This window comes from Larus michahellis, chromosome 18, assembly GCF_964199755.1.
Source record: "Larus michahellis chromosome 18, bLarMic1.1, whole genome shotgun sequence".
NCBI lineage: Eukaryota > Metazoa > Chordata > Aves > Charadriiformes > Laridae > Larus > Larus michahellis.
This window is the reverse complement of record NC_133913.1, coordinates 1,419,105-1,441,455: the sequence shown is the minus strand read 5'-3', so window position 1 is coordinate 1,441,455 and position 22,351 is coordinate 1,419,105. Positions and strand designations below refer to the sequence as shown.

Sequence of the window (22,351 nt, the reverse complement as noted above, 5' to 3'; positions counted from 1 at the left end):
CGCTGCAGCCGTGACGACGGGCAAGTGTTTGGCTCCTGACCTGCTCCCATTTCCCCTGCTCTCCCCTTTCCCAAAATACCTGGTGTTTTCCTTGTGAGCACCCCAGGATTACGGGCATCGAAACCTTATGGGCGGTGGCTCTCATTAATTGGCTTAATTACCGGTGGGAGGCAGGGACACCCGAGGTGGGGAAGGGGTGCTGTAACTCCCAGCCCAGTACCTTGACTCCCAGAGAGATGGTTTTGAAAAGTGGTTGTGGCATCTGGTCTGGGCTGGGGGTTTTTTTGTGGTTTTCTTTGCAATGGGATATTTTAAGCTGAAATGGGACCAAGCGTGGCACGACAGAGACTCGGATCCTGTACCCGGCTGAGCTGGAAGGGAGCCGGCGGCTCGCTGTGGGAGCCGGGGGGAGGGATGAAGAGCTGGGATGGGATTTGGGGGGGATGCATTTCCCAGTGCAGGATCCCCTGGTCCTTTGTAAGCCCCAGGGGGCAGGAGGGAGGGGAAAGGGATGAAAACGGAGATGTGAATCCAGCGCCGTGCATGGAGGAAAGGGCTGTGCAGGGACCTGGCCGGGGGGCAGCCAGGGTGCCATGGATTCGATCTCTTGCTCTGACACGGATCTCCGGCTGGATACCAGGCACGGCGCCTCGGGCCACATGTGTTTCTAAAGCGCTGGCATGTTTCAGAAGCCAAATTCCTCCAGAACCGGTGTGCATGAAGCACACGCGTCTCGCAAGCCTGTAGTCAGCCTCACGGCGCTGCCTTGCCCATCTCCTGCTCTGCCTGGGAGCGCCTCGGTGCACCAGGATCCCGATATTTTTGGGGTACCTGGAGACAAGGCTGCCTTAGGGAGACCCCCCCTGCTCCAGCTGCCCAACATCTGGGCTTGGGCACCCCTCCGGCAGCCTCGCCCAGGGGTCTGAGTCGCGTTGCGCTTCCCCGAGCATCCCCTCGCTCGCTGCCGGCTGCGGGGCTCGAAATCTCCTCCATCTGTCAGCGGCTCGGAGGCGGCGGGGCCGAGCTGAACGGCTCGGGAATAGGGTGTGAAACAACCACCTGCCGGTTGACTTTCCTCCTGCGGCTGCCATGGCGCTTGGCAAGGGCAGAGCTGGAGATGAATAAACTCTCCTCGCCCGTGTTATTGGGAGGGATGCTGTCACGGCACTCGGGGTTTTTATTTGGCTCGGTGGTTTTATGTTAATGAACCAGCTCGCGCTCCGAAAAGAGAAGGGAAAAAGTGTCACTTTGGATCTTCATGCATGGAAAAATACAGCCCCTCCCTCCCGCAATTAGAGTTGGATTGCTGGGAAAGCGCGCGGGGAGGCGGGCAGGGCCGGAGACGTGGGCGTCTGCCCCTGCCGAGGCATCGGCCGAGCCCACTGTGGCCACCTCTTGCCCCGCTTTGGCCAGCATGTGCCTTTTTCTGGCTTCAGCAGCCCCTTTGCAGTGACCTGCTGGCCCCAGCCGGGGGGATGCCCAAAGAGCCCGTGTTTGCTCCTCTTCCCGCATCACGCGGATGAGACCGTCCCGAGCTGCTCTGCCTTCGGGAGGGCTGGAAGGGCAGCGCCGGATCCTGGCAGCTCCCGACCACCGGGAGACCGTGATGCTTTCAGGAGAGAGGAGGGCAGGGTGGATTTGGGTGGCACCACCTCCTCCCAGGTGCCGCGGGGCTGTTTCTGATCATTTTTGCTTCCCAGGTAATTTTTAGAAAGGAAGAGACCTTTAAAGGAAGGGACCTTTAAAGGCCATCGAGTCCCACCCCCTGCCATCAGCAGGGACATCTCCAACCAGACCAGGTCGCTCAGAGCCCCGTCCAACCCGGCCTGGGATGTTTCCAGGGATGGGGCATCTCCCACCTCCCTGGGCAACCTGGGGGAGGGTCTCACCACCCTCAGCGTAAAAAATGTCTTCCTTATTTCTTCTTTTGCCCCTGTGGAGCATCTCCGGTAGGGAGGGACCTCCAGCGCCCATCAGCCCAGGTCTGCGAGGGGTGGTGGGTGCGTGGGGGGATGAGGAGGACAACGAGCCCGGTGCTGGCTGGATCCAGCTCGGATGAGTGGGCACCACCGAGGAGCGTGGGGAGGAGATGCAGGGCTGTGGTCCTCCTCCTGCCCACCGTGCCACGCGCGTGTGCTGCAGCCGAGCGCCCGCGGCAGGGGGGGCCCGGCCAGCTGGGTCAGTCATGGAAGCGGGGGCCAGGGCTATGGCAGGGGGTCACATCTCGATGGCCCCGCTGCCGCCAGCGAGCAGCGGAGCGGCGGCAGCGCCTGCCTGCTCGGCCGTGCAACAGGCGGCCCCGGCGCTGCCTGCGGGCTGCGGAGTCTGTCTCGTTTCGGGAGGATTAATGATTCCAGCATAATTTGAAAAACATTATATGGCTCATTAAAAACACATTGCCCAGACCAAACACAGAGTAGTTGCGTGTTTCCAGCCCTGCCAGCCCACCTCCCTGTGCCAGCCCGGGGCATCGCCCTCCGCCCGCTGGGCTGCAGGGGATGATGGTGAGGCCGAAGGCTGCGCTTGCCGCGTGTGGAGCATCCCTGGCTGGGGGCGTGCGGGGCGGCCGGCCGCCTTTCCTTCCTCCTCCAGCCGCTTCTGGGAGCACTGGGGGTAGCCAGCCAGCTCCGTCACGGTGTTCCCTTGGGATTTTTTGGTGGTGCCGAGGTGTGGGTGTGCTTTGGGGAAGAGACATCGGTGCGCGGCTGTTCGGAGCATCCTCTGCCCTCGCCTCCCCTCCGTGGCACATGGAGGCTCCCGGGGAGCCCTTGTCCCCTGGAAGGGGACCTGATTTCCAGGGCTCGGCAGGGCGAAGGGGACCAGCAGCATCTCCTCTCCCCCCACACCCGCTCCATTTCTCCCTCCTCCCTTCCCGCACGCCCCCTCCTTTCTCTCGCCTTCGCTGCTTCCTTTCAACTCTCTCTGTGGTGGGGGGAATCAAAGACGAGAGCAGTTTGGGATTTTTCAGTCCTTCCTCATCCGCTGCACTGCGTGAAAAGCAAAGCCTCTAAAGGACAGTCAAGGACACTGCGATGGCGCCTTCCCCACCCTTCTCCCTGCCCTCCTCCCCTTCTTCCCCTGCGGAAAGCAATGGAAAAAAGCTCCTGCCCTGGGGGACAGCCTGTGGCACGGCCAGGGCTTGGCTGGGCTGCTCCGCCGCGGCTCCCGGCTCCATCCCTGCCTCCGGTTTGATACCCCCGTATGAGCTGCCCGGGTGTGAAGCAGCATCTTCTCCGTGTGTGAGGTCCCTCAGGGCCAGGCGGCCACTAGAGCTCTCAGAAAGGGACCTGTGCTGGTCCCTCGAGCCTTGCACGGGGGTGCAAAAGCAAAGAAGGGTCCCCCGAGCCGTGGGGAACCGGCACACGTGGGTTGGCTTCGGTCTGGGCGCCGCAGGGGGGGTCTCTGTCCCCTTGAGCCGATTGCCCGGCGACTCGGTATCTCCGCCAAAATAACTGCGGGGAGGTTGTGGTGCTCCACAGATAATAATTAGCTCTTCTCAGCCGTCAGTCACAGCTCCGCGTAACAGCATGTCTGTTATCTCCCTTCCACACGTGGGGAAGCCAAGGTGCTCCCAGGGCAGGTCCTTGGCCCAAGGTGGCGTAGGGTGAAGCAGGGACCGAACCCGGGAGCCGGGTCCTGCTGCCGGGGTCTCGGCTGGGGATGCTGGGCACCGCTGCCCGCTGGGAACACCCCCAGCCCCTTCCTCCCCCCAACACCAAGAAAACCCTGAGGATGAGGTTGGAGAGCTCGGTCTTTCTGCTTGGAAAACGCGTAAGAGGAGCCACGTTTCTCCCCCTCCTTGTTCTGCGTTCCACTAGGAAAGCTGTATTTTGTCACCCAGCTCTCGTTGCAAGCTGGGGAGAGGAAGGACGTTCTTGTAGGTAAGATCTACCTTTGGGAGCATCGTCCCTCGTGCCAGGTTAGGCAGGTCCTCTCCTGCCTCCAGGCTGCGCTGCCCGTGTCCAGGCGGGATGGCGGGGCTGGCGGGGGTCCCGGGGTCCCTGTCCTCGCTGGGGGCTGCCGGGTACCGCAGCCACCAACAGCAGGAAATTTGCTCCGGAGTGTTTCCTGGCATATTACAAAGCATGGCATAAATAATTAAACCTGAACTGCAATTATCAAAACAAATGAATAAAGCGCATTTAGGAAGGATTTTCCACTTTTATTTCGTGCTTCTTGTTTCTCTCCCATTATGTCTTTAAGATTATTTACTCACTCTGGGCGTGAAATCCATTCCCGAACCACGGGCCTTTGAATCCGCACCCTGATCCGCGGGGATGCGTGTGGTCCTGGAGGCGAGGGGGGAGCTGCGCATCGCAACCAAAATCCCCCGGCTCGGGTCTGGGGGCGAAACCCCCCCCAAAAAACCCAGGGAGGACGGGACTTGGCCGAGCCCCTGGGAGCACCCCAAGCACGGCACAGCAGAGCTCCAGCGGCGTTCGCAGGGTTGCCGAGTCCATCAGTGCTGTTTATTGGGCTTGCGGCCACACAGGGGTTAGGAACGGCATTTGTCACCCTGCCACCCTCCTCCTCCTCGCTGGGCAAGGGGGACCCTGCAGCCCCCCCCGAGCTGCCGGGTCTCGCCCCGCGGCTGAACCCAGAGGGCAGCGATGGAAGGATTGACGCCCGTGTGGGGACATGGGGAGCAGAGCTGAGCTTGGGGCGAGGGGATGGATGTCCCGCGGCCGTGGGCGTGATGGATGAGCCGCCTCCCGGCGCCACGCAAAGAAAGACGTCCTTGTGGGCGCCGAGGTCGCGCCAGCTCGGCTGTCCCCTGCCAGCCCCTGCCCTTGTCACCCCACTCCTCTGGGCACAGGGCCTTGCGAGGGGGAGGATAAAACCACCCCATGTCCCTAAAAAGAAAGGCTCAAAGCAGCTCTGGGCTGTTTTGCCCGGGCTCAGCCGCCTGCGGGCAGGATGCTCGGGGGGTCCGGACCCGTGGGGCAAAGAGTGGGGGGAGCCCTGCCCGGCGCCTCCCCCCTCCCCGTACTCACCCATCTCAATTCTTGGCATCGTGCTCACTCAGACCCCAGCCTGTACCCACAGACAGGTTTGGGCCCTGCAGAGCTGGGGCTGGGAAGGTGTTTTTCGGCACTGGGATTTTGGAGCCGGTGTTGGGGGGGAGCTGGGGGGTCCCCAGGAGGGGCTGTGCTGCTGCACCCCTCGGGGCACGACGAGGTTGTGCAGCTTCACGTATGGCAGAAAGGTTCAATCCCAGTAATTTCCAGAGAAAAACGCACAAGAAGCCCATTGATCCCGATTCTCCCTCGCTCTTCCACTCCTCTTCCCGACAAGCGTCCGGCGCTTGGGCTGGAGGCTGAGCGGGGAAGGGGCCCCTCGGCGAGACCCCGCAGCCACGGCAGAGCGGGGGGTTTTGGGGTCCGTTCGCAGCCCATGAGTGGATGTTTGTCTCCTTACACCTGGGAGCAAACCCCCCGTGCACAGGGGATGCCGTGTCCGGCACCGTGGGTGTGGGGCCGAAGGGGGCTGCCCCCCTCGTGCCCCCGTGGCAGGGCACAGCCTGGCTCCCCGTCGCCCTCCACGCTGTGTTTCATTCCCAGATGCTTTTTGCTGCTGCTCTTTTCATTTCGGATTGATTATGTGTTTGCTTGCTCTGATTTATTTGTTTATTCCCCCTCCATCCCCGGCGAACTTTCCCGCCTGGATCGCGTTCATTCATGAATCTCCTCCTTTCCTGTCCCTAACCAGGGCTCGATCGAATTGCAAGAGGGAAGAAGCCAGGACTCTGTTCCCTTTGTTTAAAGTCTCCAGGTCAGTACCGGGGGCCAGCAGCGTGCTCCTCCCCATCCTCATCCTTGTTTCATGTTTGATGTTCGCTCCTTCCCCGACCCTCTCCCGGGGGCAGGAGCTGTGGTGGGTGAGGGCAGCACCTGTAGCTCGTTTTTCCGGGTGCTTATAGGAGGGTGCTGCCTGCTTTCTGCTTTGCACCCATGATTAAGGCACCAGCTCCCACCCTCTCTGCAGGGGAGGGAGGGTTTTTGAAGCCGGGGATGGTGGCTGCAGCTGGAGCCATTGCTGTTGCTCCTGGAGGGACCAGCTCTTTCTCCACCAGACGCTGGAGGTTGTAAGGTTTGGGGTTTTCCTTGCTGGGAACGGGAGGGGAAAGCTTTCAAAGGACGTGAGAGGGATTCGCTGCCTCTCCGGGTTTAGGTGGAGAGGCAGGTGCCTTGTCTCGGAGCCGGCTGTGGAAGCGTGGCCGGTTGAGAAAAGCTGTGAGAGGGGAAATGTGGTGGAATCTGTTCAGTAGCAACCCCTGCTGGGTCTGTCATAATAATAGATTTTATTTCTGTGGCATCTGTCGGCCTCTAATGGGCTGGGTGTTCACGTTGCCAGAGATGGTTCCAGTATCTCAGCGAAGATTTCAGCCTTTCTTTTTGGGGGTGGCTGGGAAGCGCCCCGGCGCCCTGTCAGTCAGGGCACCAGCTCCCAGCCGAAATCACCCCACGAGCAGCAGCAGCAGCAGCAGCAGCACCAGCCAAGTCCTGGTCCGGGCGATCAGGAAACCACCTGCCTTCAGAAAAAAGCACTTTTCCTCCCACCTCCAAGCTCTCCGAGAGCCCACCCCGTAGCCATTCCCCAGGGCTGAGAGCCGCAGGCATCAACGCGGCATCCCTGGAGGGACACCAGCCCGCAGCATCCCCTTGCCTTCTGCTTTGGGCTTATTTATCTGGGGCTTTGGTGGCCACTTGCCCTGGAGCGGGTAGGTTTTTCTGTGCTGGTGCTGCCTTGAAGGTAAGGGGAGCTGCACCGGCACGTCTGTCGGAAGGGTGGGCTGTCAGCTGGAGTCCCAGCCGGGGAGGACAGCCTGGAGGGGGAGGAAATCAAGCTTGTAATCCGTGGGGTGTACCAGGCCTCCCGACACGAGAGCCTTCTCGGTGTAAAACCAAGGCGCCGGAACAGCGGGCTGTAATTTAATTGCGTTTCCTGCGAACGCCTTGTTGAGTTGTAATGAACACGTTATCCCGAAATGGGAGTGGGGAAGCGGGATGAAGACAGCAGCCCATGGCCGGGCCATCCACCCAGATGGGGACCTGCCCCGGGCGCCGAACGCTGTTCTAGCTCGTTTGCCGTCCCGGAATTACACATGCAATTAAGTTCCTGGCTCCAAACAGCACGTGCGCTTGCCCCTCAGCTGGAGAGCAGATTGCAGGGCTGCTTCCTTGGGGCCGTGAGGGACGGGGGGCTCGGTGCTGCGCTGGTGGCCGTGGCTCCTGCAGTTCCTCGTGGGAGCTGGCTCCACGGGCTGGAGGCACCGCCAGCCCCGGTGGCTTCGTCACTGGTGTTTGTGGGGAGGGTCCCGCGGGTCCTGCTGGTGCTGAACCTCAACGTACTGGTGTCGGGGGGGAAACAGCGTGGCGGCGGTGCTTCGTCGGGATTCAGGTTCCTGAATCCCAATGACAACCCCAATCCTTCGGGCAGAGCTTGGGGGTGTTAAACCCAGCCCAGGGAAGGCTGAGGGCAGGGGCTGAAGGAGTGGGTGGGAGATCTTAGAGCAGCCTTCCAGTGCCTACAGGGGAGACGGGGAGGGACTCTTTAGGAGGGAATGTAGTGATAGGACGAGGGGGAATGGCTTTAAACTGGAAGAGGGGAGATTTAGCTGAGATCTCAGGCAGAAATTCTTTGCTGTGAGGGTGGTGAGCCCCTGGCCCAGGTTGCCCAGAGAAGCTGTGGCTGCCCCATCCCTGGAGGGGTTCAAGGCCAGGTTGGACGGGGCTTGGAGCAACCTGGGCTGGTGGGAGGTGTCCCTGCCCAGGGCAGGGGGTGGCACTGGGTGGGCTTTAAGGCCCCTTCCCACCCAAACCATTCTACGATTTGTGGGATTTGTTGTGTTTGTGGGGTCTCTTAAGACCAGAAAAGACCCTTCTTGATCACCCAGTTTGACCCCAGCTGTGGGACAGAAGCCAAAGAAAGTCTCGGCGGTAACTCCTGCATCAAGACCGTAACTTCTGGCCGAGTGGGTGTTCATGTCTCAGAGGTGGGAGATGACGGAGAAGCCACCCCGCTCGGCGCAGGCTCTCCCGGCCCTGTTCAGCTCATTTCCCTTCTCTCTTGTCTGCGTTTCTGACGCCTCAGCTTCCAGCTATCAGATCTTGTTCTGCCTTTGTCTGAACAAGATTAAAGAGCCCCCGCTCTCAGAAGCCGCATCCTTGCGGAGGTGAACATATAGACAGTTATAAGGTCATCCCGCAGCTGTGTAACGATGCCGGTTAATGAGCTTGTCTCCCGTGGAAAAAAGGTGGTTTTGACCCCTTTGGAAAGGTTGCCGGCACCTGCTTAGGCTGACAGACCTCACGGCTCACCGACGGAAATCAGCACCGCTCTTTCATCCCACCTCGGGTTCTGGCAGCGATGTGGCTCGGGATAACCCTGGAGGCAGCCAGGGAGGTTTTCGGGGTGTCTCACCAGGGCGGAGGTTGGCTTTTGTTTCCTGAGTCTCGCTGCAAGCCAACAGGATGCGACGGGGACTCGTTAGATGGAGCCGAGCCCCGGGATGGAGCGGGGAGAAGTGAGGGACCATCCGGGGAAGGTCTGTGCATCCCGGGCACTGGGGATGCTCGGCTCGTGCCCAGGTGAAGGGGGGGCAGCTACAGGCAGGGATGGTGCTGGCTCCAACAGACCGGAGGGCAGGGGGTGCTGGATGTCACAGTGTCCCCGTGGGACAGGGGAAGGGACAGTCCCCATCCTTTTCCCAGCGGTTCCCACCTGCCTCTTCCCTTGCTGGGGCTCCCCAGGTCAGGATGCTGAACCTGCCGCCGAAATACTTCTCCCTGTCAGGCAGCCCGGGGAGGAATAATTCACAGAGTCAACGGCTTTTTAATATCTCCGTGCTTCAAGACAATTTTCAGTGCAGTCACTTACCTTTTAATTAACATTATTGCTTCACCCCCCATGCACATCTTCCTCCCCTCCCTTTTAAAATCAGCAAAGAGCCAGCCTGCCTCCTCCTCCTCGTCTTCCTCGCTGGCGCTGTTTGAGCTTCCCAACCGTGGGCTGCTCCTGGGCTGGAGCTTTGTCAGCTCTTGCCCATCGTTGCCTCGTGGCCACAGCTCGGGCTCGCCAGCAGCCGGGGACGTTCTCCCCTCTGGTTTCTTGCCTGCTTTATTAAAAATATGCAATGGAACTAGATGCGCCGATACCCTCCCCTGGTGTAAATCGGGGCTGATCGGCCGCAGTAAGCGGAGCTGCTGTGATTTACACCAGGCGAAGGTCTGGCACCCGTGGCCGGGTGGCGTCGCCAGGATGAGTGCGTGGTCCATGGGCAGCCTCTGCGGGGGGCGGGCGGCAGGTGCCTGTTCCTCACCCGGTGCCGGTGAAATCCCGGTGTCAAACCCGGCAGATGCGGGAGCAGCCTCCTGAGCCCGGTCTGGAGCCCACGGGGGACGGACCCCCCCTTTCCGAACAGCACCTGTAGCGGGACGGGGCTGGTGGCGGCAGGATGAGCCCCGGTGTAACGGGGGGCGCCGGGGGGCCCGGCAGTGCAGAGTGATCCCCGAAATAGAGCCGTGAGAGGACGCAGCCCCTCTGGGCTCCCCGCGGGGCGTCTGCAGCGCTGCGCTGACAGGTACCAGGCTGACGAGCTCCAGACTTGTCAGCGCCCGCGATGTACCTATAATTACTGTCTGATGTGCCAGAATTAGACTGGGAGCTGAGTAGTTTGATGCAGACGTGAGTGTCCTTGGCTGCCAGCGAGAGATTTAACAAGTGCGAGGCTGCGGGCAGAGCAGATCCACCCGCCCCCCCCATCATCATCCTGCGGCCGCTCCGATCCCAATGGGAAGGATGGGCGAGGAGCGGGATGCAGCCCTGTGCCCAGGGGCTGCGGCGGTGGCGGGAGGGCTTGAGGCCGCTGCTGGGGAAGGGGCTGTTGCGTTCAACCGGCTGTTTCACCCACGAACCCCCCAATTCCCCACCGTGGTGGGCGCTGGAGGCTGCCTGGGCCTCGGCCCCTCCTTCGGAGCCACGGAAAGCTCCCGGGATGGCTGCGCGCCCCGGAGCATCCCTCGGCTCCAGGCAGCTCTATCGACCGCCCTCGGCTCCCGCGTCGCTCGCCCGTTTCTCGCCGCCGTTTCTGGTTTCTCAGCTCCCGTCCGTGGCTCTGGCCGCCTGTCGCCAGCCGTGCGCGGTGTGACGGGTACCCCCAGCCTGCGCCAAGGTATTAAAGCCTTTATCGTAGTCCAGGGCCTGTAATTCACAGCACAAGAACCAATAAAAGGGAATGATTCAGAATCATTTAGCAGCTTCTGCTCAGGAAGAGAGAGACCAGGACCTCAATTAAGCTATTTGTAAATTGTTAATTTAAGCATTTCACTCAGATGCCTTAAATTGTTCCCTCCTGCAGTTTACAAACGGGTAAAGAGCACAGAAATATAAATGGAGCGGTGGGGAAATGCCATTTAGTTACCGTTTTCAGCAGTGGTAATAGCACTGTAGCTAACAGCGCTTTGATTTAAATCAGAGTAAACCAGGGCCTGCTTTAAAGGGAGATCGACCGGGGAGCGGCGGTCCCCAGGTCATGGGGGACCCCCGGCGCGGGGGTGTCGGGGACGTGACGCTGCCATGGGATGACAAGACGGGAGCTGCCAAAATGTGCGGGCAGCCCTGGGGTCGACGAGCCCCTGTGCCAGGGATGCTCGCTTTGGGGGGGGGCGGTTCTCTACCCTGCAAGGTAATTGTTAAAAAAACATAAAAATCCTATATCTTTCCTCTGGGTTTAAGCCAGGTGACGGCTGTCCCGGAGAGGGCTGTGTCCCCGGGTGGGTGAGCAGCACCAGCATCGTCAGGTGGTCCGGATGGGTGCAGCTCCCGGGAGTTGGTGCCCCCACCCTGATTTACCCCACCCTGCAGGTTTACCCCAAAGCACACGAGGCGAATGGTTTGGCAGCGGCCCGGCTGGTCAGTGCCAAAAGGTTTTTAGGAGTCGTGAACCTCATCCATGGCACTTGGGCAACCTCCCCCTCCCGAAGCGCCGGGGAGGAGGCAGCGTGTGGCCCCCCGAGACCCAGCGCTGCCCTCGGCGAGGCTTTCACCGCGCAGGGGATCGCTTTCTCTCTGCAGAGCTAAAATTAAAAGCTCCTTCCAGGGACCTGGACCAAGACCTGGACCCGCATCAACTGCTGCCGCAGCTGGTCCTGCCGTGTGTTCCTTCCCTTTTCGTGTTTCAGGGTGGCGGCTATTTTAATGCAGAACCGGGCACATCTCCCGTAACCCCCCCCTCGGCTTGGGCTGGGACAAGGCTCAGCTCCGAATCCTGTCGCGGGGAGCGGGATTTGCTGCATCTGTGCTCCGCAAGCGAGCAAAGGGAGGAGGGTGCCGGAGCTCGGCGGGCGCAGAAGGACTTGGTGCGGTGCCACGGCGCCGGGTGGGAGCCGGGTGCTGCGGGCGCCAGCCTGGCCCGGGAGGTGTTGCTGCGGCAGCTCGGGTTGTGCCGTTCGGGGAACAAATTCTCGCTTGCCGCTTCCCCAGGCGGGTTTTGGCTTCTTCGCCAGCTGGGGACCGAAGTCCCAGCCCCATCGACTGGCCCAGCGGGTGCCGGGGCGGCCGCGGGAACAGCTTGGGCTGCGAGCGGAGCCCAGCCCCGACGCGCGGTGGCACCGGTGCCCGTGGGAGGCTGGCGGGGACGGGGAGGGGAGCGTGCGGTGGGAGCCCCGCCGGTGCCAAATCCTCCCCTAGGCTCCACCTGCCACCGCTTGGCAGGTCCCGGCTGGGATCCGCGGCGGGTGCTGCCAGCGCTGCCGAGCGATGCCAGCCTCGGCAGATGTTGCCGCCAGCCTGGGCAGGCGAAGCGGCCACGTGGCCCCCGTTTCTCTCCCGCGGATCTGTTCCCTTCGCTCCCCCCGAGGAGGATGAGCCGTCTTCGGAGCTGCCTCGACACCTCCGGGTTCTTACTGGGGTTTAAGGAGCTTTTTTTTTTTTTTCTTTTTTATTACTCTCGAACTTATCAACCATCCGTTGGTGGAGTTTAATAAGAAATTACGCTCCCTGACCCTCCAACTGTGAAATGCGTTTAGCCGAGTGATGTCAAAAAGTCTCCAATGGATTTTTTTTTCTCTCTCTTTTTTCTTTTTCTTTTTCTTTTTTTTTTTGCCTTATCTGGCTTCCTCCCTGTTTGTGATAGCAGCAGATACGCGACGTCTGCCGGTTCGGTGCGAACGCCAGCCTCTCGGATGGAAAAGGCCTTTCTGTCCACCCGGCTCTAGGCTGCCCTGAGGCTGGTGCTCCATCGTGCCCGGGCGGGGGGGTTTTCCTGCTTGTGACACCCCGAGGACGGGGACAAGGTCTGATCCAAGCAGATCTGTAGTCCCAGCCCCCGGCGCCACAGGGTTTGAGGCAGAGCTCGTGTCCTGTCGTGGCCGTTTCTGGCCCGGTACCGGCCATTGCCGTGTGGGGAGGGGGATTCGAGCACGGGAAAGCGTTTGCCCCATGAGACGCTGATTTCCCATCAGATTTCCGCCAACCCGGCTCAGCGTTGCGCTGGGGTGAGTGCCGTTAGTGGAGGCTCCTCCGGCCGCCTGGTGCCCCAAATACCTGTGTGTGAGCAGGGGAAGGCTGTCTGTCCGTCTGCGTCCGCGCTCTCGAGGACGGACAGACTGGCTGCTGTGGGAAAAGCTCAAATCCAGCACCTCGTTCTCCCCAGCCGCTGGGAACGGAGGTCCCTCCACATGGGCTGGACCTGGCTCCCTCAGCCCGGCACAGGGCACGCAGGGGACGCTGAGCACTGACCCTGGGGGCAGATCAAACTGCCTGCAGCACGGTTGGGGTTTTTTGTTTGGTTTTGTTTTTTTTTCCTTTTCTTTTGCAAGACCTTCAGTGTCACTCCGCTCCCGGTTATCTCTTCTCTGCCTCTCCGAGCATCCTCGGCTGCTTGACGTGGAAGGTCCCCGCTCCTCCTCCTCCAGCGCTAAAGCTCGGCATCGCTGCCGGCTCCTGAGCATCCTCTCCCGCCCCAGGAGCGCAGCGCTCGGTCAGTGCCCGGTATCTTGTCGTTGGACCGGTGCACAATAGCCCTACTGTGCGCGGCGCGTTCGGGCACCGCATGCGTGAATATGGCTGTATAGACTGCGTGTGCCGAGCCCTGTCGCGAGCTGACACAAAGCCGTGCTGTCTGCCCCGGCGCGGGGGGAAGGCGGCTGTTTTCCCCCCCCGATGACTGTCCTACTGTTCGCATCGCAACCGCCGCGAGCGGCGCCAGGGCAGAGCGGGGGCTTCGTTGTGCTGGGGGCTGTACGCGGGCATTGTGAGAAGCAAATCGTGTCCCTGAAGAGCTTACAGATTAAATAGGAGCGAGGGGAGATGGTGCGGAGGAATCGGAGCGTGCCCGGAGCTGGCACCAGAAGCAGAGAGGGGACACGGAGCAGGGCATCGGGCATCCTTCTCCCTCGCAGGCACTTGAGGTGCCGGTGCTGCCTGGAAACAGCTCCTCGGGAAGCTGCTGAGAGCAAACCCGTGTCTGGCGTTTGCAGGTGTAAATGCAGACGTCTCACCCCGCCGTGTCAGCTGCTTTTACCAGCCTCTCGCTGGGCACTGCCTCGCTGACACGCGGCCGATCCCGGCCCTGGCGAGGGCGAGGTGGCGCCAAGCAACGGGCTTTTTGCCTGCACGAGTGGCTCTTGCCACCGCCCTGCCAGCTCACGTTGGCGCAGCGGAGAGGCCACAGCCTTGGAAAGCCCCGAAGTGGGAAGATCTACCTTTGGATTTAAAAACCAGGCGTTTGCCTCCGTCACTGAGCAAGTCTAGCTGGGCTTTCAGGGTGCAGGCGACGGTGCCCCTTCCCACGGTGACAGCAGGACCCTCCTGGGGACCGTCCCCGGGGTGTTGGTGCAGCAGTGCCAGGCGCTGGCGACGCTGGTGGGACCTGGGATGGTGCCTGGTCCTTGCGGTGAGGGAGGTGGTGGGAAGGTCCTGGGATAAACTGGGTGCCACCCTCAGCTCCTGTCCCCGTCCTGCGGCCGCTCAGCTCCCCGCCTGTGAGATGGGGGATGGCGCTGCTCCGCTGCCCAGGGCCGCGGGGACCATCGGCGCGATGGATGCGCGACAGTGACAGATCTGCGGGCAGGCCCTTCTGAGCGGCTTTTGAACTGCAATAATGCTTATTTACTTCTCATCGGCAGAGCAATCAGAATTAAAAGGTCACCCCATCCTCTGGCCCTCCCTGCAGCAGGACGGCGGGAGGGAGCCAGGTTTCAGGGATCAGCAGGAAGGACAATTAATCCTTGCTGCCTGCAGTAATCGTGTTTGCTTTTCCAGCGTAGCACCATCCCGTCGCTATATGCTCCTCGTGCCCCCAGACCTCCAGCTTCAGCTCTGGCGGCCCCGTGCTGTCCCTGCGATGGGGAGCACGGGGCACCTCCCCGCCGCTCTGGGTGCTGGGCGAGCTTCCCAGCCCTGCCACGGACCCCCCGTTCGCCCTCGGTCACGTCTCCTCGCCTCGCACCTCCCATCTGCACGGCCCGTATTAACTCAAAGCTCTTTGGAGCAAGTCCTGCCTTCTCCCCGCGGCGCTGGCCCGGCACAGCGAGCACGGCCGGTGTGCCAATACAAATAACACGCGGGCTGCAGATAACACAGACAATAGAGGTGCGGGGGGAGAGATGCCCTTGGCCCCAGACTAAGGGAGGGAGGGGAAGAAGCCCCCCCTGTGCGTGTGGGAGCCAGCCCAGCCTCCTCGCTCGGCGCCCTCCAGAAGTGCTCCGCAAAGAGGAGCAGGGTTTGCTCGGGGGTCGTCATGGCAGAGTGTGCAATGCATCCTGCCTGTGCCAGCCGTGACTCACGGCTGCGGCTGTTGGAGAGCCTGGAAGGGCTCCAGCCGGGAGCTCAGCGCTCCCCAGTCTCTCCCTTCTTGCCCTGCCAGCGCTGGGCTCTGCGCTGGGACCGCTCCCACGCGCCCCCTCCATCTATGCCTCGGTTTCCCCACCTGCACAATGGGGATAAAGCCTACCTGCGGGTCTTCGGTGTGAGGTTTCCCAGGCTCTACAGCCCCGTCCAAGCCTTGAGTGGTTGGAAGTCCATGAGATAACCTTTAGGATGCCACAGCGAGCAGGGCAGGCTAGTCGGGGAGAAGCACCAGGAATGGGGGACGGAGGGAAAAGGGGTGAGTTTGCAAAGCGCCAGAAAAGAGGGGAGAGACCCTGGAAAGGTGGGCAGGAGCGAGGCAGGTGGGGCTGTACGGAGCCGGGCAGAGCACGCGCCGTCCTGAGCTGTTGGCTGGGGTTTGCTCTGCCACGGGCGGCGGGAGACAGTCCCGGTGCAGGCAGCAGAGAGCCGTCTCCCGAGCAGGTGAGCTGTTTTCCTCCCAGCGAGGCGGTTTAATTGGCTTCCATCCAGCTGATCAGCAAAGTGCCCTTTGGTGGGTTTTTAGATCCGGGCAAATCGGGTTTCTCAGAGCGATGCTGGGGCCGCCGTGCGTTCAGCTGGATGTTTAATAATTTTAGCGGGTAGAAATGCAGCTCTTGGCTCTCCCCTAATTGTGACTGGATGCCAGGGGGCAAGCGTCCCCGACAGTGTGTGGGGGGGCGGTTTTGGGGTGCTGCTGACACTGCCACTGCCTGGGGGGCTGCTGGGGTTTGCTTTTAATTGCATTTCATCACCATTTGGGTGCTGCTCGGTGGCAGCTGGGCTGACGGGGGTCCTGGCAGGGGAGGTCAGGGCTGTGCTGGGGGGTGATGGACCTGCAGGACTGCACTGGGTTGGGGTAGGGCTGAGTTTTGGGGTGCCTGCGGCTGGGCTGGCATCTCCTCCAGGACCTTGGGGGAAGAGGCGGGCAAACACCCCCCCGAAATGCAGGCACAGCGATGGTCTTCATTAGCTTGGGTGGGCCAAGAGGAGCTGGCTTGTGCCTCCGGCGTCTCTCAGGTCCTCACTGCCTCTTCCTCCCCGCTTTGGGGTAACTCATCCCCTGATGGGACCAGGGGGGTTCTGGGCAGTTTGGGAAGGGTCACTCCGACCCGTACAAGACCCCCCCACCCTGCCTCAGCGCAGCCAAGGGCCGCATCCAGCATCGTGTCCTGAGGACAAGACCTTTGCTCGGTGGGCAGCTCGGGGGCACCGGGGAGGCAAACAGGCTCTTGCGTCCCCAGCGCCGAGCAGCCCTGGTCCCCTGTGGATGTCCACCCCCCAGCCTTGAAGCCCGGGGCCGGGTTGGGAGTGTGAGAAGGGCTCCGCGAGCGGCGCCGGCAGCCCGCAGCACACCGCCGGAGGGACCCTGCGTTGGCAGGGCAGGGAGGGGACAGCGCGGCAATCTGCTGGCGGCTGTGCACGGCTGTGCACCGGCTCCTGGCTCCCAGCCCATGTGATGTGTTTGAGGGGGCACAGTGACATTTCAAGAGGAAGGGGAAAAAAAAAAAAAAATAAAAAAAAAAAAATACCCAGAGACCCACGGGGAGCTCTGAAACGCCTGAGCCAGAAAAGAGAGCAAGAGAGACAGACGTCCGCACGGAGCGCAGGAATAAAAGCGGGTGTGTGTGTCGGGGGGGGGGAAAGTTGCCGGGGTAGGGAAAGAAAGGATGTGAGCAAAAGTGCTGGCTTGGAGCCGGGAGGATGCGATGGCCGCTGGCAGCGAAAGTGGGGCAGCGACTGTCAGCCATGGAGACAGCCCCGCCGCCCGCCCGCCGGCCGTGCGCCCCTCGCTAGCACGGGGACAGGAGCGGGGACCGACGGGCGACGGGAGCCGGGTGGTGGCAGACCGGCGGCTCGGGAGCTCCCGCATCCATCCGGCGTCGCTTCGGCTCCGCTTCCCCGCGCGCAGGACCGGGCTCTGGATGTAAGGCGGCAGTCGCCGCAACGGCTGAGCGCCCACCGAGTGCTGCGCCCGAGGTCGGCGCCGCGCAATAAGGTCGGTAACAATCCACCTCGCTGCTCGCTTCCGCTGCATACATGTTTGATAATGAACCGCTTCTGTATTTAATTAACATAAACAGCTAATGCAACTCGATACGTCTCCTTAGATTTAACTTGACAGAGACGGCGTGTTGCTTTAAATGCCAAGCGATTAGTAAAACCATATTTCATTTGGCTTAAACATATGCGATAAGATGCATGTGTTTGTCACACAGATTTTTGGAGCCGTGCTCCGAGCCGTCTCCGGGTTCCTCTCGGCTGCCTGGGTGCCACCATGCTTCCTCGCTGGGCAAAGCATCCCTTTGGCGCTTCCCCCCGAGCCATGCCGAGGCTGCGGGAGCAGGAGAGACCCCCCGAGCCCGGGGGCTACCGGCTGACTCCGTTGCTCGTGGGTATGGACTTTGGTGGGGAGGGGGGACGGGACGGACGCACGGAGTGGGACGCGGGTTCCGGAGGCAGCGGGCGATGGTGGCCCCTCGGGGATGGTGCCGGCCCCATCAGGTGGCGATGGCACGGGGTGCGCTGGGTGCCCGGCGCTGGTGGGAGGAGGCAGGCAGGGCTGCAGGCAGCTGCTGCCGCTGCCCTCCTTTTGCTTGAATAAACCTCGCTGCCGGGAAAGCTTCCGCCTGGCGCTGGTGGAAGGGCTGTGGCGTTGGAGGGGCCGCGGTTCTCCCTCCGATGGGCCCCGCCGGGACTTGGGATGGGCAGCGGCAGGGTTTGCCCAGCGCCGGCAGGGACGGGAGGGATGGCATCTGCCTGCGGGGACGGTGCGGTGGCCTTGTTCTGGCGCCACCCGCAGCAGGACACGGGGCACCACCGAGGTGGCACGTATCGGGGGATGCGGTGGGCTGTATCGGGGGATGCGGTGGGCTGGGGACCTTGGTGTCCTCATGCCCTGCAGGTGGCTGGGGGGACACATCCCAGCAGCATCCCTGCGCCAGGGTCCCTGGTGGGGCTGACGGCAAAGCCCGGCTGGATCTTACCCCACGTTTTCAAATCGTGAGTGCACTTCCCTGCGTCTAAGAGCATTTGGACGTGGATCTGAGCAATTTTTTTTTTTTTCCCCCATCATTTTTGATTTTTAACTAGCTGTGACTAACCAGGCTGGCACAGCGGGCTGTGACCAACCACCTACGTGCTACCTGGTGCTTATAAATAGGGTCTGTTCTCCGCACCCCGCTGGGAGTGTTCCTGGGCTCCCGAGCCCTTCTGTAACACCGAACCGCCTTCTTCCAGCCTCTCCCCTGGAGCTGCTGGAGTGTAGCATCACCCCATCTCCTGGCAGGAGTCACCCAAAAGGGTGATGCCCCCCCCAGCTCCTGCCGGGGCGGGGGGGGCTGTGGGAGCGGGGCTCGGTGCCGTGGCCGGCCCCGCTGAGCTCCGGGCTGTGCGTCCAAGCACGTTGCGATGGCGGCGGGAGCCAAGTCTTCGAAAGAGTTGGTTCCCCCTGTGCCAAGGCGGAGACGGGCCAAGTGTTGTGCCGGGCTGAGCGCGGCTCTCCCTGCCGCAGCCGGCATCGCCGCGGGCCCCCGCCATGCCAAGCCAGGGAAAATCCCCACGGCCACGGCCCCCGCCATGCCAAGCCAGGGAAAATCCCCCTTCCGGGAGCTTTCTCATGGAGCCGAGCTCTTTGTTGACGCCAGCGCCGGCGGCCGTAATCCCAGGCTGCAGGGCAAGGGCTGGAAAAGCCATGGCTTTGGCTTGAATTCTTCCCTCGCGAGCCCCGCTCCCGGCAGGGATGCTGGGGAGGTGGTTCCCCCGCCACGGCCCCGCCGTGCTCTTTCAGATGAATTTGCGTTTGATGAGGTGCGGCGCGTAGTCGAAGCTCCTCGTCAAGCGGCTCCGGCCTCCCGGCGGCGAGCGAGCGAGCGGCGAGCGTGGCTGCGCTAATGGCATGGCAGGAGATGAGGGAGGGGAAGCCATTCCATTCCGCTTGCTTGGAAAATTGCACCCGATGCATTTAGCAGCAGAGCGGTGCCGGCGCGGCGCATCGCTGCGTGCGGGCAGGGCCGTCGCCCGCTCTGCCCCATCGCTCTCCCCCCGCGCGGCAGAGCTTTTCTTTCATCCTTCAGCCGTCCTCTCCGTCGACTTGTTGCCTTTCGCCCCTGCCCTTCATGGCGAGCTCTCCGAAGCCAAAGCTTGCCCGTGTTTCCAATGGTGCGGTGATGCCGGCGTGCATCCCTGGTGGCTGTCCCCAGGGGCCTCGTGCCTGGCTCTTGGCTCCCATCTCGCAGTTGCCCGTGGCCACGGGCTGGGCTGGAGGGTCCTGCCCACGCAGACACCCCCCCCGCCGGTGCCGGACCGGCCGCTCCTCCGCATCTCTCCTGTCCTGGATGCGATCGCGGTGGCCTTGCTCTGTTTAGCGACTTCCCTCGGTGTCTCGCTACAGGAAGAAATGGTCCTGTGGGGGATTGATTTTTTGATCTTGGTGTGTGTCCCCTCCAGCCCACCCTCCTCCTCCTCCTCCTCTCTGCCGGCCCCCCCTCGCCCCCGGCCGGCTCTGTGACCTCCCCATGCCTCTGCCCTCCTGCTCCGCTTGCGGAAAGATGAGAATAAGGAAAGAATCCAGACCCTGACCCCGGGCTCAGATGAGGTCCTGCCCCAAAACGAGCAAACGCGGTGAAGGCTGGAGCCTGAGACCCCCCGCTCCCGGGGGCTGGCAGCCGCTCTCCCGAGCTTTTCCCACTGATCCAACCCAGAGCACTTCTGCACAGCACGTAAACTACATCTTCTCTACCCTTTGCCGGATCAATAGCTGGTTTTGGGGCTGTTTCCTTCCCAGCTGGACCCAGCTCTCGCTTGCAGCAGGACCCCAGTCCCCCCGTCGCCCCCCCGTGCTCCCTGCCCTCCCCCGCAGCCCCTCTCTCCACCTCCTCCCTCTGCGCTGGGCTAAGAGGAACCATCGATTTGGTGTCTTGAGGGGGCAGTTTATCGCTTTCCTGACGCCTGATAGATTGGAATTGATTTCCAGAGCAATTTGCTTGAGCAGCTGGAGGCGGGAGTGCTCGGGACCCGGCTTTGAGGGAGCGCGGTGGGGGCGGATGCGTCTTTGGGGCTCTTCTGAACCGCGGCACTGGTCGGTGCTGGGGATCCTCCGTCGGGAAGCGAGACCCGCGGGGCAGGGGGGGTTCTCAGAGCAGCCTGAATTCACCTGCCTGCAAGAGAAGGGGAGATGGAGACGGCAGCTTTGCAGGTGATGGGGGGCTCTGGGGGCCCAGGTCCTGGCGCGATCCTGGGCTCATCCCGAAGGATTCTCCCACCCCGGGCGGAGCACGGAGGCGGGGGGATCAGGCTTGGCAGGGAGACTTGGCTCTGCTTCGCCGCACGACTGCGGGTGAGTCACTGCCCCGCGTCCATGCGTGCCCCGCAGGGAGGCAGACGCTGCGCTCGCCCGTGGCAGGGCGGCGGTGGGAGTCAGCGGGTGCTGCCAAGATGCTGGGAAAACACCGGGTCCTTTCGGGAGACGCTAAATACTGATGCAACCGGGGCACCGGGCCGGGCACGAAGGCAGCACGTGGCTCTGCCTGGTGTTTTCCCCCTGCTCCGACACCGGGTTCAACCCCCTCGTGTCTCAGCATCCCCATCCGCAGCCCGACTCATGTCGGAGCCTTTCCTCCCCCAGACCCGTGCCTCAGTTTCCCTCTCCCATCCTGGGCCAAGGGGGATTCCCAGGCTCGGTCCTGGCTGGCGCCGCCTGGCCTAATCCCATCCCAGTTGCCGCCGCGTGGGTGGGAGAGGAGACCACAATGTGGCTTGTGTTTATGCCGTGAAGAGCCTGGTCCCTTCCATCCTCTCCTCTCCTTTTATTTTTATCCGGCGTCCCCGAGCTGCTGGCATCTCCCCAGTCACTGTGCCATCTCCGCCAGCTGAGGATGCGGCCTCTTGCCAGGGCACGCGGGGCTCCTTTCTCCTCCGGTCCCCGGCGGGGAAGGCCCTGCCCCGGGCCGGGATGCTCTCCGTGCACAGAGGATGCCGCTGGCTTCGGCCTCCTGCCAGAGGTCGGGGAGGAAGCTGATGGCAGGGGAAGGATTTGCCCCGGCTCTCCCAGCTGTGAGCCATCCTTCCCACGCTGTCTCACCCTCCACCAGCCTTGTTTTCCCTTGCCTGAGTGAGGGCAGCTACTTTCTGCCTCCCGCCGCAGCGGGGACCGACACTTCCCACCGCCGGGGTGTCTGGGGGGAACGGGACAGGTGGGGATAAACCCTCACTCGGATGCTGTCCTGCCTGCGGAGTGACGGGGACATTCCCGCTTACCTGCCCCGTCGCCAGTCGCACAGGGCTTATCCCCTTACAGACCCCCCCATTGCCTTGTCAGCAGAGCCCACCCCACCCGGCTCTTGCTCTTCAGCATCGCAGCCACCGCACGAGGAAGAGCGGGGACACGGCTGCCTCGGTGCTGTCCCCTCCCGTCCCTGCCCTCCTGCGAGGAAGCGTTTGGGTGAGGGTAGGGATGGCTCCCAGCCGATCCCGGGGAGATGCTGAGCCGAGGAGACAGTGGGAGGAAGAGGAAGGAGGGGGGCTTATCCAGTGGGATGCTGGTGCTGCGAGCGGGCAGGGGACAGGCAGCGCGGCGGCCGGGAGCCCTGCCTGCGAAATCAGCCCCCAGGGGAGCTGCCGGCTGAGGTGGGCAAGGCTGGGGGAGCTCCTCGGGGTGTCGGGTCCCCCTTCCCCGGGTGAGAGCTCGGGGACCAGCCTGGCTCCTGTGCCCTGGGCTCGTCGGAGGGATGTGGGGACGCGGCTCTGGGCAGGAGGGTGCTGGTCCTGACCCTGAGCACAAAGTGAGCTGCTGGCCCCGCACTTGCCGCTGCCGTCCAGGGGAGTCAGGAGGTGAACTCGTCTCCCGTTTCCATGCGCACGCGTGGGTGCGATAACACCCGGCGAGGTGGGAAGTAGCTGCTGCTTTTTGCAGGGATGGCCAGATGGGATTTCTCCTTCAGTTTGGGTTTTGACAATGACATGGGAATTTAGCCGGTTGTTTCGCTGCTTCCGAAAGTAAAGGAGCTGCTTGTCAGGGCAGTGTCGCGGAGAGATGCCAGCTGGGCTGCCCCGAGCTCCGACCGGGCAGCAACCAGCACATTGCGCGGATTCAGAGCGGCTCCTCGTCCCCGCGCAGCTCCGCTGGCACCGGCGGGGCTGGCACTAGTGGGGTGCAGGCAACGTCCAGGGCACGTAGCGGCTGGGGACAGGCAAGGCCAGGTCTGCAGGGTCGCATCCGGACTGTCACCGCGTGCGGGCACCGTGCCCCTGCAAGAGCCAAGCAGCGTCCTGGTGGCGGCGCCGATGGAGTGGGGCCGTGGGGTCTGCGCTAACCCGGCTGGGAAGTTCCCGATGAAACGGTCGGCGGGTGGTGTTTTATTTTCCCTGGTTCCGCTTGAATTTGGGAGTGAAAGGCTCGGCGGGGAGCCCGCTGCTGCGCCCGGGGTAAGCCGCAGCCTGGTGCTGCGGGGAGGGACCCTTGAGGATGGGGACAGGAGGTGGGAAAGCTGCATCCCCCACC

General features: G+C 62.5%; 1 protein-coding gene across 5 annotated transcripts in view; it reads left to right on the top strand.

The window, feature by feature from the left end:
• Positions 1-22,351, top strand: part of SRCIN1 (SRC kinase signaling inhibitor 1) — an 84,871-nt gene that overhangs the window by 5,158 nt on the left and 57,362 nt on the right. The window contains exons 1-2 of one of the 5 annotated variants that reach the window (XM_074561916.1): positions 12,730-16,849; positions 17,070-17,246. The exons of 2 other annotated variants lie outside the window; for them this stretch is intronic. In XM_074561916.1, the coding sequence (XP_074418017.1) occupies positions 17,129-17,246 (118 nt within the window). In that variant the 5' untranslated portion in view covers positions 12,730-16,849; positions 17,070-17,128. Of the gene's footprint in view, positions 1-5,709; positions 5,773-12,729; positions 16,850-17,069; positions 17,247-22,351 lie in introns of those variants that run through there. 2 more of the 5 variants (XM_074561919.1, XM_074561921.1) reach the window with 2 other exon arrangements.